At 41.6% G+C, this 13,297-nt stretch overlaps 1 protein-coding gene across 1 annotated transcript in view; it reads left to right on the top strand.

Moving 5' to 3' along the window:
• kcnt1b (potassium sodium-activated channel subfamily T member 1b) overlaps positions 1-13,297 on the top strand; it is a gene marked incomplete at both ends in the record, with an annotated part of 144,848 nt that overhangs the window by 84,019 nt on the left and 47,532 nt on the right. Inside the window, 5 exons of the mRNA XM_080738727.1 lie at positions 582-630; positions 1,124-1,183; positions 6,640-6,714; positions 8,104-8,187; positions 9,723-9,817. Coding sequence (XP_080594853.1) covers positions 582-630; positions 1,124-1,183; positions 6,640-6,714; positions 8,104-8,187; positions 9,723-9,817 — 363 coding nt within the window. The remainder of the gene's footprint in view (positions 1-581; positions 631-1,123; positions 1,184-6,639; positions 6,715-8,103; positions 8,188-9,722; positions 9,818-13,297) is intronic.

Raw genomic sequence — 13,297 nt, forward strand, 5'->3', positions numbered from 1 at the left:
GACGCAGCAGGCTGTTCCTTTATGGCAATAAACTGACCGGACCATTTCACCGTGGGGGATGTTTTCTAGGCTTGCTGCATGCGCGTGTGCGTGCTTGTTCACGCTCATAGACACAAATGCGGAGGCAAACAAGCAAATCTTTCACACTTTTTCCTTTTTTTTCCTTTCACAGTCCAAACTGTCACAACAGCACAAGGAATATAGAACCGAAAGACAACAACACAATCAACTGGTAAGATGTCAAGCAATTATATCGTTCTTCTTATATCGTCGTGTGGAAACCTTGTCCAAAATTGTTCGTTTTGCATTTATCATTAAATATTTAAACTAATGAAAATAGCTGATCTACAAGCACACAACGCCTCACACCATGAGGCGTTGTGTGCTTGTAGATGTGCTATTTTCACTAGTCTTGTGCGACAGTCTTGTATGATGAAGCAGGGCTTTATTTTACAAAAAAAACACATGAAACTTGGAGATATGAGGTTTCTGCCCGACACATGACAATTTGGTGTGTGAGCTATGAAACAATTAAGTCAAATATTGAATCAGTTGCAACTTTTTACCTTTTGTTTTGGCAGGGACTTGATCTTTTGGGTTAACAGAAGGGAACCTGTATGGGCGATACAGGTGAGAGGAATTAACTCTAAAGGCACCATCACACAAACACGTCAGAAGATTGTTAATACTTGGGCTGCCATAGTTTTGCCATAACTAATGTAGATTAGCTGCCATGTATCTTTGCTATTGTTTTTACCAGGTTTTCGGTGGCCATGATAACCAGTTAACACGTCTCTGGACGTGATAATTCATCATTAACTCATTTTGTGCTCCTGAAATTAACGGATTAAAATGTCCAGCGTGCCTCTCGCTTTCTCCATAAGCGGCCAGTCTCTTATTTTGAAGGCCAGAAGTCGATTGCGTAAACACTTCCGGTTTGACGTCTAATAAAAAAACAATAAAATCCGGTCAGGGGAAAATTGATTCCTGAGTTCAAAACAGTGTGAGAAACCGATTGAGCGAGTTTTAAAGCCATTATTTGCAGAGCCGCTGATGCTCCACAGAGGCTGTGCAGATTGCATGAGTGTTGTAATCTGTCTCCCTCTTCTCCTCTCTGCCTCAGGTGACAGTGGCCTTAATCAGTTTCCTGGAGACCATGCTGATCACATATCTCTGCTACAAGGTAAAGAAGCTTTTTACTCAAGTAAAAGCAGCATTACCCTATAGAATGACCATACCATAGCATATAGAAATGACAAGTCAAAGGCTGCTATTCAACATGTTACTTGAGTAAAAGAACACAAGTATTGGTGTCAAAATATACTTACAGTAACAAATTAAATGTTCTAAAAGCTGTAAAAATGTGTCAGACTTAAAAAAAAAATGCAGATCCACAAGTAGACAGTTCCGGGGCACGGCAATTTAGCGCCCTGGGGAAAATAGTCAGATAGCGCTGACATGGTGGCTTTGTCGTATTTTCTCCTGACTCCTGTCTGTTGGGTAACTTGTAGCTTGGTGGTGTCATAGCGAGCGCAATAATAAATAAAATCTATTTCCTCTGTGGTGGAAGTGACACGGCGCCATGTGGCGCCCATAGGGAGTTGGCTCCCCTGGGCAACTGACCAGTATGCCCAGGCCACACGCTGGCTCTGTTTGTAGATCGGCTATTTTCAAACTCAAGTGGAGTCAACATCATGCTATTGAATACGGCAAAAATGAAATGGAAAAATGGTCAAAGTACCTCAAAATTGTACTTGACTGAGTAAATGTACTTAGTTACTCTCCATCATTGGAACTGTGCCATCGTGGCCATTTCCTGCTCCACGGTGTAACCACTGTCTGGCAAACATCCCATAATTACATTTGTCTTGAGCTAACGTCTTTCACTGCTTATCACAGTGTGTCGGTGCTGTGTACATGATAGCCAGTGTTAAAACAAGCCCCAAAGAAGCGACTGTAGGCCACATGAGCACTTTAAACCTCGGCTCTTTGAAATAAAATGTGGAAGATTTGGAAGATTCTTTTGAAACATTCTATAAACACAAATCTGTTATGAGGCTCCCTGGCACAAAACATTTTCAGATGGGGGTCTGTGGGGGACAAATACATGAAAATATTTCAGAACCACTGGTTTAAATAATAAAACAAAACAAAAAACTGAATTCGCTTATAATAAGCAGACATGGCAACACTGATGATAGCCGTTAGACATGGATGGTAGATCAGAACACGCTTTATTGTCACATCACAGCTTTACACAAGTAAAGAGTTTTCCCTGTATCGTTCCCATCAGAGAGGCCTATCGTTATTTCAATAGATGAAAGAGAACGAAGGAGAAGGGAGGGGGGGAAGAGAATGGGGGAAAGATCAAACAAGAAAAAAAGAAAATCTACATTTAGATGTGTTAGGCTCTGGTGTCTGTGAGTTTGTCTCTCAAAGTAACGTCACAAAGCTTCTTCTGGTAACTGATAAAGTTACCAGAACAAACGTACAATCTTACAAAAAGCCAGAGAGTTCAAAACTTTTACTGTAGTTCCTATATGAGTGTATGGATCAGATTTTTAAAGATATTATTTGATTAATTAAACTTCATATTTCTGTTGACATAATGTTTCCTGAGTTAAGTCTATGATGATCACAGATTGGACGTCAAAGTGATCCCAATCCGTTTTTTTTTTTTTTTTTTTTTTTTTAACTACCCAAAATCCAAATGTGATCCACTCGGATAGGAATTAAACGTTTAGAACACTTGATTACATCAGTTGAATCCACTTCAACCCGGACACCCTCATCTACAGTAGATAAAAAAAGAAATAAAACATTTAATGCAGTTATATCGCATTGTATTTGGTAGTGTGGCTCTAGAACTCTTCCTGTGATGCTCCAGAACAATCTGGGCAAGCAGAGCCTAAATTACAGTTATTACATGGACATGATAGCAGACATATGACCCACTCATAGGGCAGAACCTATACACAGAACAAGATAACTATACATATGAAGCTGCATCGAGTGACATGCTGACATAGTGAAAACCTGTAAACGATACTAAAGGCTGGGGAGGTGGACAGAGTTTGTTCATTGATGAGCTGTCAGTGTGGTACAGTAGCAGTGAGAGATGTTGAGTGAACACCAGTCCAGTAACCATTACAAATATGTGGCTGTTAACTTACAGTTCACTAGCAAGGACCACACTACAAATTGATAGTTTAAGAGTTTATTGAAGAGAACGGTGAAACAAATGGAGCGAAACAAATAGAAAGGCGAGGGACTTCTGGCTGAGTCGATGATGCATAGTAGCCGATGCCAGATTGTCGGTGATGCAGAGTCAATGGGGAGTATCAGAGGCCGAGTCTCCGATGCCGAACTTTGCAGAATTGGGTAAGCTTCAAAGGGGGCCCGCCATAGCTCCCGGGCACCACGAACCCCCCTACGGAAGGAAAGAGTAGAGAGAAGATAGGAAAGTAGTGGGATGGGTGGGAGGGTTGCAGAATGCGATAATGATTGGGGGAAGTGGGTTAGGTGAGCTTTTATAGGTGAGCAGATACAACCTGATTGGAGATAGCCTGACTGTAGGTGTGGCCCTGCTCCTGAACATTATGTGGTTGTTTGGTTGGAGGGCGTATGAGCGTTAGACCGGCTCGAATCCCATGCCTGCTACAGCTACTGCTACCAGCAGCAATGCTTCGTTTCATCATAATCATATAAAGCAGTAGTTTTGAACCAGTGGTCCGGGGACCACCAGCGGTCCTTGAGGGGGTTCCAGCTGGTCCCCAGCTAAATGATGGAGAGTTGGTAACCAAATGGACCCTTATAGATCTTTAACTCTTGAGAGTGTAAAATGAAACCAAATGGACCCTTACGCTCTCAAGAGTTAAATTATCGTTAAACACCTGCATTACTTAATTTGCAAGAAGTCTACACAACAGAATGTAGAAGAATTGTTATTTTTGATTGACCTGTTATGGTATCACATCTATACGGCATGGAATTGTGAATAAAATCCTATCAAACGATAAAAAGAAATATTCTATGTTTTGGTCTGAGAGGCTTAAATGAACGATCCATAGGAATGTGCATGATGAGCTGGATAAGTTTCACCAGGGGCCAGGGCACTTCATCAGGTTAATTACACTTACAGTATGTGAGGAGAATGACAGACAAGGTAAAGAAGGTGGAATCCATGCATCTGGAAGGGTCCACCAGCCAGAAGGACCTATACACACAATGGGCAGCACAGAGATCAGCAGAGCAGAGCATGACGGTTGCAGAGAAACTCATGAAAAATGCATAACTTGTGACACCTTGACACAAATCGGGTATGAGTTGTCAACGACCTGTGAGCTTTACTTGACACCGGAGAATTGGAAACACATTTTCTGGTCTGGTGAGCTCCAGCTCACAGTGAGGGTTGGTGGACCAGGGTAACCCCATGAATCCACACTCTTCTCAAAACAGTTTGGTATGCATGCATTACGGCCACGGTTAGTCTCACGAATCTGTCATCTGTTTATCAATTCTGTTCACAAAATCGTAGAAATGTATTAAGTCGTTGAGTAATTAGATTTACCTGCAAAGACGAAAAGTAGTCAGGGAGGAAGCTGCTTTACTCCCAGATCGTTTTTGGCACCTCCTTAGACTGTATGACAGAAGCATGTGTGAGTCAACAGTCTAGCTCGAGATACTAGTCAATAGTCAACTCTCTGAGTTTGTAACTCTTGGAGTAACATACCTGCAAGGGTTAATTTGAATCCTAACTATCAAACCAATTCAGCTGGGGACCACCTGGAACCTCCTCAAAGACCGCTGGCGGTCCCCGGACACCACTTTGAAAACCACTTGCAGTGTGAGTGGTGATGGTATCAGGAGAGTTTTCATTTCCGACATTCCGCCCGCGATGAAAGCGTAGCGAGCAGCATTCAAATGATAACACAGGATATCTGAATATCACCAACAAATGCTGCATGGCAGCTGTGTATTCATCTGCTGAGTGGAGTTCTTCAACTGAATAATGTCTCGTTACTCTCGTTCCATTGTTCCGGGAATGGTTCTATAAACATTACGCTTACATTTCAGATCAGATCATATCACAATCCACTTGAATAATGACAGCAGTGGTTCACAAAGTGGGGTCCCGGGACTCCAGGGGTCCTTGAGGGGTTCCAGGGGGTCCCCCAGCTTCATTTTTGATAGTTAGGAACCAAATGGACCCTAATCTGAGTCCATTCCATTCCATTTGTTCGCTCTCTTATTTCTTTATTTACCAGTGCCAGTGCACATTAATCAACATGTCGGTTTTCATATCCATGTGAATGAGCCAGAGTTAGCCAGTAAGTACATTTTCATCTGTAGTCAATGGGCATTTATGGAGGTCCATGGCCTAATGCTTACCTTGAAATGTAAAAGTAAGAGACTGGAGTCAACATGGACCAGCATTCCTATAAGTTGTCCCTGATCTTCTGTACTCTTGTGTATAAATATGCATATAGTTGTACAATAATAGAGCACACATGCATTATGCAGCAGAAACGTAATCATATGCAGCAAGCAAAAAGTTAACTTATAAGTCAAACAGTGGGTTAAGCTTGTTAAAATGTCTCCTGCTGTGCTTAGTACCAACACAAACCAGGGAATACATACATACATACATGATAAACACGCTATGAATTAACACAACTAGGTTAAGAATAGGTTTACGTGCATTAACTTTGACCACCGCATTACTTACCGCAATGTATTGTAACTTCAGTAGAGGCCCTGATCAATTTGAGATCAGTACTAACACCTTGTATTTCAAACAAAGAAGCGGTCGATTTAGATGTATTTATAGCGTGATTCCTAAACCCACCAGGCTTGAGTTAAGACCCGCCTCGTGGAAACGCGAGGACTTCCAGGAGTGGCTGAAATCCCTGCCTGTCTGCCTGAGTCTGACACACACATGGAGGGTGGATAAAGTCAGAGGCATGAAGACTTGTACTTGAGAAAAGCCTGCATTTGCACAATGCACAACTATTAATTTCTCACTACAGTGCTCAAAATAAACTGTGCTAAAAAAAATCTTGAAACTGACTTAATTGTAGGCCTACTGTGCTTAATAAAGGGAAAACTTTGTAACTTTGCTAAAGAGAAAAACGTACTGAGAAAGCTATTAATTTGTCACTACTGTGCTCAAAATAAAAACTCTTACTGATTATCAGTTAAATTGTTATGGTTAGGATATGGCTTTGGGCCTATTGCTGCGTGTATTATTGTAATGGATCAGTAGGTAGTAGGTACTTTGCACTTGAGCGAGCAGCACTAACGTTCATGGGCACTTTCATACTTAAGATTATCGAGAGGAGGCGGGTCTTAACTCAATCCTGGTGGGTTTAGGAATCACGCGTATTTATACCCTCATGGCAGCATCGGGCCTCGATCTGCACTTCAAGCAGGCTCAATAACTCACAGAGTAGTTATCCTGCCTCTGGTTACTGAAGTGTTTTGCATGTCACTGCAACCATCACTACCGCAGCTATGCTTTTGTTTACACTACGATTCATAAATAATGAACAAATAAACAGCCGGATACAGACTTCAATTGTTTGATCTCGTCTAACTAACTGTTCTATTGACTACTTTACTTTGTTTTTCTCTGTGCAGGGGAACATTTGGGAGCAGATATTCCAGATGTCTTTCATACTGGAGATGATCAATACAGTGCCATTTATAATCACAGTGAGTAATTAAGTGATCAATTCTAGTTGTACTGCAAGCAATTCAATTAGTGGAGGCAACAATTTGCATTGATTTCACATTGCGTAGAATGTGTTTTTTTGTGTGCCCTCGGCTGATTGTAAAATTCTCATAACATATTTTAAAGCCCCTACGGTATATTAACGTTTTCACTGCGACCATCGCACCAGAGAGCAGGTGGCTATTTGTCATTCAGCACCGGGCCTTCAGTATCACCCTGTGTTTTTGACAGGATACAGATGAGTCTTACAGTACCCTTCTCATCAGGAGGTGACTTTACTCTTACTTATAAAACATCCTGACTTAAGGCAGGGATCAATGCCAGTGACCTGGGAAACCTTCCATTCCTTTGATTTTACCATTAAAAATGTGTTTGCTTAAGGATATCCCAGTATTTCATCTGTTCCATTTCTTTCTTTTTCTCAAACTGTGTGGCTGAAAGCCACGCTGTCTAGAACAGGGTAGAAAACAAAGAGCAGTACAATTTTTTTTGCAGATGAATAGAAATCCAAACAAGGTGCTCTTTGGTAAGAGGGTTGACAAAGTGAAAAATGGAACCTACGCTTTGTGGCACACAGCCTTCATCAGGAAGACTAAAGGACCTATAGTCTCCCACATGAAGCCTGGGTGCCACAACGCGTAGGAGCATTTTTTAACTTTCTTGCGACGCATTGGCCATTAGAGAAAATGGCTTTTCAAATGTCCCACAAAAGTCGCTTTTCCTCATTGATCTTCATAGAACAGTGCATGCCTGTGCTGAATGTGTGTGTGTGTGTGTGTGTGTGTGTGTGTGTGTGTGTGTGTGTGTGTGTGTGTGTGTGTGTGTGTGTGTGTGTGTGTGTGTGTGTGTGTGTGTGTGTGTGTGTGTGTGTGTGTGTGTGTGTGTGTGTGTGTGTGCTTGCATGCGTGTGTGTATAGATGTATGTGCGCGTGTATCCGTGGGCGCGTGCGTGCGTGCGTGATGTCTGTCTCCTCAAAGGTAGACCAATCACAGCTATGGGGGTGCTTGTAGCTGAGTAGGTAGAGAGGCCATCTGAGAATTGGAAGGTCACCGGTTCGACCCCCGGTCCGGGTCCGCCCAGTCGGAAGTGTCCCTGAGCAAGACACTTAACCCCTAACTGCTTCCTGGGCATGTTATTGATCCTGATAGTTAGGAGGATGGTGCAATTGCACAGTGACAAATACAACAACTCACGCAGCTACATGCATGATATGATATCAATATGACGAAACAGAAGCTCCTCCGGACGGAAATGTGCTGTATAGGGGTCCAATTTACTGGGGTTATTTTTATGGGTATTGGCGGGTATAGAGAAGATAAGAAAATAATCGATAGCCCTTATGTCTACTTTTTCCCTTCCTTTCCCACAGATCTTCTGGGCTCCACTGAGACACATATTCGTCCCTGTATTTCTCAACTGCTGGTTAGCCAAATGTGCCCTGGAGAACATGATTGTGAGTACACCACTTCACAACATATAATAGGCTGCTGCTGACTTACATAGTCAATTAGCAATTTAGGCATTTAATAACAGACGCCCTTATCCAGAGCCACTTACAAAGAAAATGGCATGAATCCTAGTCAACCACGGCAGGGAAAATGGTCACTTGAAGTGTGCAAAGAAAAAAAATATTCTTTGGGAAATATTTTTTTTTACAAATAAATTAAAATAGTTATGGGAAAAACACAGCCAGCTCACTTAGGAGGGTAGTATTCACCAGAAGAAATAATCTGTGTTTTTGATGAATCTATCATGGTTAAATGGAGTTTGAAGTTACAATGTGTGTGTATGGGGAGGGATCCTGGAGGAGGAGGGCCTGGTAACATTTACATCATGAATCAAGCAAATTAAAGACATAAAAGCCTGATTAGACGATAAAATGACTAAAGGTTTTTTTGAAAGTGAAATATCCCTTTAAGTACATCTTCTTAGTTACTTAACACCACTGGGTAAAACAACATACTGCATAGGCTTTTCCCAGTCTTAATGGGCCAAATGAAGGAGCGTGTGGATGGATAAATAGTGCACACTGCACACTAGACAAAAACCTCAGATTCGAGCTCGTAAATTAACTCAGGAGGGAAGGTGAACAATCCAAGCCATAGATATACTGTAAGTGTACTGTACCAACTGGTGCAGTGTATCACTCTGACGCAATAATCTATGGCTACAGTCAGGACATGGTGCCGCAACCAGATAGTAGGACAGATGGCAGGGTTCTGGGGCCAAAACCCATGGATGACATGCAGGGACAGCTTGAAGATGGTGTTGGAACGAGGTGGCGGACATATTGTAGCTCGCTCTGTCTCACTGAACAGGGGTCATATTCGTAAGCATATTACCATACCATGTTGAGTGTCAACTAAAACTATGACTAAGCGTGTTCATCAACTACCTTTTTTTACTGGCGAAAACAAAATAAGAACTAAATAAAAACTATGAATACTAAAAACTAATACTAAATCTATTGACATCTATCTATTTTGTCAACAAATAAAAACTAGACTAAAATGTTAGGGAGGGACTAGTGCAGAAGAGATCCTGTAGAACTAAAAGACATTTAGTCAATCAAAATCAATGTCAAACAGTACGGTATATGTTCTAGGCTATGAAATCAACACTAGTATAAAGTCATGTTTTAGTTGTTAAAACTTACGACGACATGGATCTGACTTTCCTATTTTGCCATGTGTCATTGTAGGATATGCAAAGGAAATATTCGCACATCCACTTTGTTCAGATGAAGGTGCGTTGGACTCATGAAAAAAGTATTTCATGAACAATAATCCCGCACACTGCTCAGCTGCATCAGTTTAAAAAAAATACAAAGTAAAACTTTTCTTAATTGTTTGGATGGGCTTTACTTTTAAAATAGCGCCTTTCTTGAAGTGGTAAATCAGTAAGTAGTTTTATGGTCTCTATTTAAGGTTTATCTGTCTCTCTATCTCTCTGTCTATCCATCTAACAGTTTGTCTCCCGTTTGTTCAGAATGATCTCCATCGTGCCATCCAGAGGAACCATTCTGCCATGTTCAACCAGGTGCTCATCCTCATCTGCACCTTGCTGTGTCTGGTGTTCACTGGGTGAGTAGTCCTTCACTCCAGTGTGACCTGGGATTGTGTCATGTTAATCAATCAATCAAACTTTATTAAGGACACTTGGAATCAGGTCAAAGGACTTGAGTTGCGAAAAAAAAAAAAAGAATCGCAGCCCGGCACTCGGTGCCACGCTGTGAGCTTGTATATCTGCTATTTTTTAATAGTTAAAGCATGAAATAATGTGGTCCAGGTCTAAATGGCTTTTAATCCACTCCTTCACTAAGTCGTCTGTCCATCCTGGGACCGCCGGGTTCCAAATGGACCGCCTGTAAAGATTTAAAACGAACACTTAGGTTTTTACAGCGAATGTTGAGTTGTCAGAGATAAAACATTTGATCAAATAGGGGTCCTTTGCCTAATGCATAACGTTAAACTTGAAATGAAAAGGGTTGAGAGCTGCAGGGTGTCACAAGGGGGGGGGGGGGGGGGGGGAGTGGGACTGAGTTACTAGGGCCCAAGGTGGAGGGGCCTTAATTATTTTATACTTTAGCTATTGAAAAATAGCAGATATACAAGCTCACAGCACGGCACTGAGTACCGCGCTGCGAGCTTGTAGATCTGCTATTTTTGAAAAGTTGTGAAAATGTGTGCAAATCTTTGAATATATGTATTTTTTTAAGCGAAAGATTTTAACTCAAATTTTGCCTCTGGGGGGGTCCCTGGAACTAAATATTTTGAGTCTGTGGCCAAATACATATAATTTTGGGGGTCCTTCACATGAAAAGGTTTGAGCACCACTGACGTAGAAACAGTTTTTTTCAAAAAACCTTTAAGGATTTGAAATATTCAAAGATTTTTCATGATTTTTCAAAAATAGCAGATCTGCTATTTTTCAATAGTTAAAGTACCCACCCAGGGCCCAGAATTTAGTACGACACCCCTGGAGAGCTGACATGCAGCTTCACTGCTGTCAGACACCCAGTCATCCGTGGCTGGAGGCCCTTGTCTCTGTACAGAGCGTCATACTTGGATCTTGTGCAATGTCGTCTCCCTTGGGTCTGGGTTGACACCAGCCTCCACAGAGACTGACATTTGTAATATCTCTATCAGTCTCAGTCAACCACCCCTGCTGAAAGCTTTGCTTTTCATACAAAGCGCCTCCCAACAAGCCATGGATTTTTCCCATCAAAGTGACATTAATCAATTGAAATGTCTTCATTTCCTCAGTGGCGCTTTGCAACAGTTGATAGCCGGTATTAAACGTGTTGACGACGGGAAGCAAAACATTTTTGGAAAATAGAAGATGGCTATTTTAGCTATTTTGCGTAAGATAATGAAATATATAAGGCGGATGTGGTTAAAGGAGGACTTCACCACTTTTCAACCTGTCTTCATATAATAGGTCCTCACTAATGTCCACCAGTGACATCATCGTTTGACAGATTCTCTTTTTTAAACATTATTTTTGAAAAATATATTTCGATTTGTATTATCGCGAGAACAATGGCTTCCACTTTAACATTGCAATTTTATCAGGAATAGAAAGCCTGCAGTTATATGAAGACAGTTTGAAAAGTGGTGAAATACTCCTTTAAGAAAATGTCCCCCCTTTTTTCTTACAATTCTCTGATCATGAGTTGTAATATCGCTGAACATTAATGATCTCATCCCTGGTGGTTTGTACCTCGTCATGGCCTGGCCGCCAGCTACTGCCTGCCGCCTGGACTCATTCTGTCAGCCCGTCTCATTACCTCTCGCTCCAGGCCTCCAGGCTCCTCTTTCCAACTTCACCAACACAAACCCAAATGAATTAACATGAGCACTGAGCCAGAAACTGACGGCTCAATCGATGGTGTCACTCTGAATGATTGCAGTGATCAGAAGGCGCAAAGGCTTATCGATTCAGGTGCCCTTTGGCCCTCGCTAAAGAAATGGATTCTGGCGTCCAATTCTCCGAGCGGCATCTTAAGGGTGAAACAGATTCTGATCTGATGCAAGCATCGCTTCAAGTGAGATCAGTGCTTCTAGAATTGTTTCACACATAATTGAAGAGTGGCATTAAAGGCTTTCAGAAGAGATAGGAAACTAAGAGCTAAGAGAGCTAAGGTAATGGTGAAAAGTAGCCAATTATATATACTCAACTACTATATTTGAATTCTATTTTGAGATACTTTGACTTTACTTGAGTATGTACATTTTTCAGCACTTTATACTTCTACTCCAACAAATCTATCAGGGAAATAATTTTTCTTTTACTCAAAATGACTTGTTACTTTATAGATTTACCGTAGATAATTATTACAAAACATACATTAACCAATTAAGTTCTATTTTCGAAAATAGCAGAGCTATTGTACATATAATCTCTCTAGACAGCCTCAGAGTCGCTACGCTTCTAAAGGAAGAGAGACAGGCCGAGTGGGCGTTGCCCTTTCTTTGATGATGTGGTTCCCAGATTGTTGTACATATATGACACATTTGAGTAATTTTACTTTTGGTACTATAAGTATCATTTGAGGCCATTACTTTGGTACTTTTACTCAAGTAAAATTGTTGATGTTTTTAGACTTTTACCAGTTCCCGCTTGTTACTAGTATGAAGCATGGACATGCACACGCACACACGCACACATGCACACGCACGCACGCACGCACGCACGCACGCACGCACGCACGCACGCACGCACGCACGCACGCACGCACGCACGCACGCACGCACGCACACACACACACACACACACACACACACACACACACACACACACACACACACACACACACACACACACACACACACACACACACACACACACACACGCACACACACACACACACTGCAGGAGGCACTAAATAACCAAAGTCGCCCACATGGCTTTCACAAAACACACATTTATAATATTTCTGTCAGCTACAGCCGTTGCACTTTAAAAAATAAAATAAAATAAATGAAGGTTATCACCCCCACACACAACGACACGCTGCCAAATAAGCCAGCCCTCTCATTCTGGCAGTGTTCCATCTTACTACTGCTGACTCCATAGACTGTAGAGAAAACCTGGACTAAGGGAACGGTGACGTCACCCATTGGTTTCTACAGAGCGTAAATGAAGCCTATTTTACCCTTGTATGGGTACCCACCATAGTCTAGAAATTATACCGGAAATGAAGGCTATTGGCTGCAACCGCAGCGAGGGCGGGACAATGTGTTAAGCTTGCCAAAAAAAAAAAGAAGATGAAGAAGGGACAAGGTTGAAGGGTGGGTAGCCACTTCCCTCCTACAGCATACAGTACCTTACTTTATCAATCATCAACTCTAAAATAAATGAGACCATATTTTAACAAAACGCATATCATGGTGATTGAAACAAGACTTTAAACTAGCGAATGGAACCATGAAGTATTTATGACAATGTTTATTAATATAATAAAATCAAGTTTAAAGTTGTCCAAATTGTCAAATACAGTATTAGAGGCAGAAATTGTGAAAATAGCCGATCTACATGCTCACAACGCCTCACGTTGTGAG

The sequence above is a fragment of the Nannobrachium achirus genome (genome assembly GCF_963921795.1).
Source record: "Nannobrachium achirus genome assembly, chromosome: 12".
NCBI classification, from domain to species: Eukaryota; Metazoa; Chordata; class Actinopteri; order Myctophiformes; family Myctophidae; genus Nannobrachium; species Nannobrachium achirus.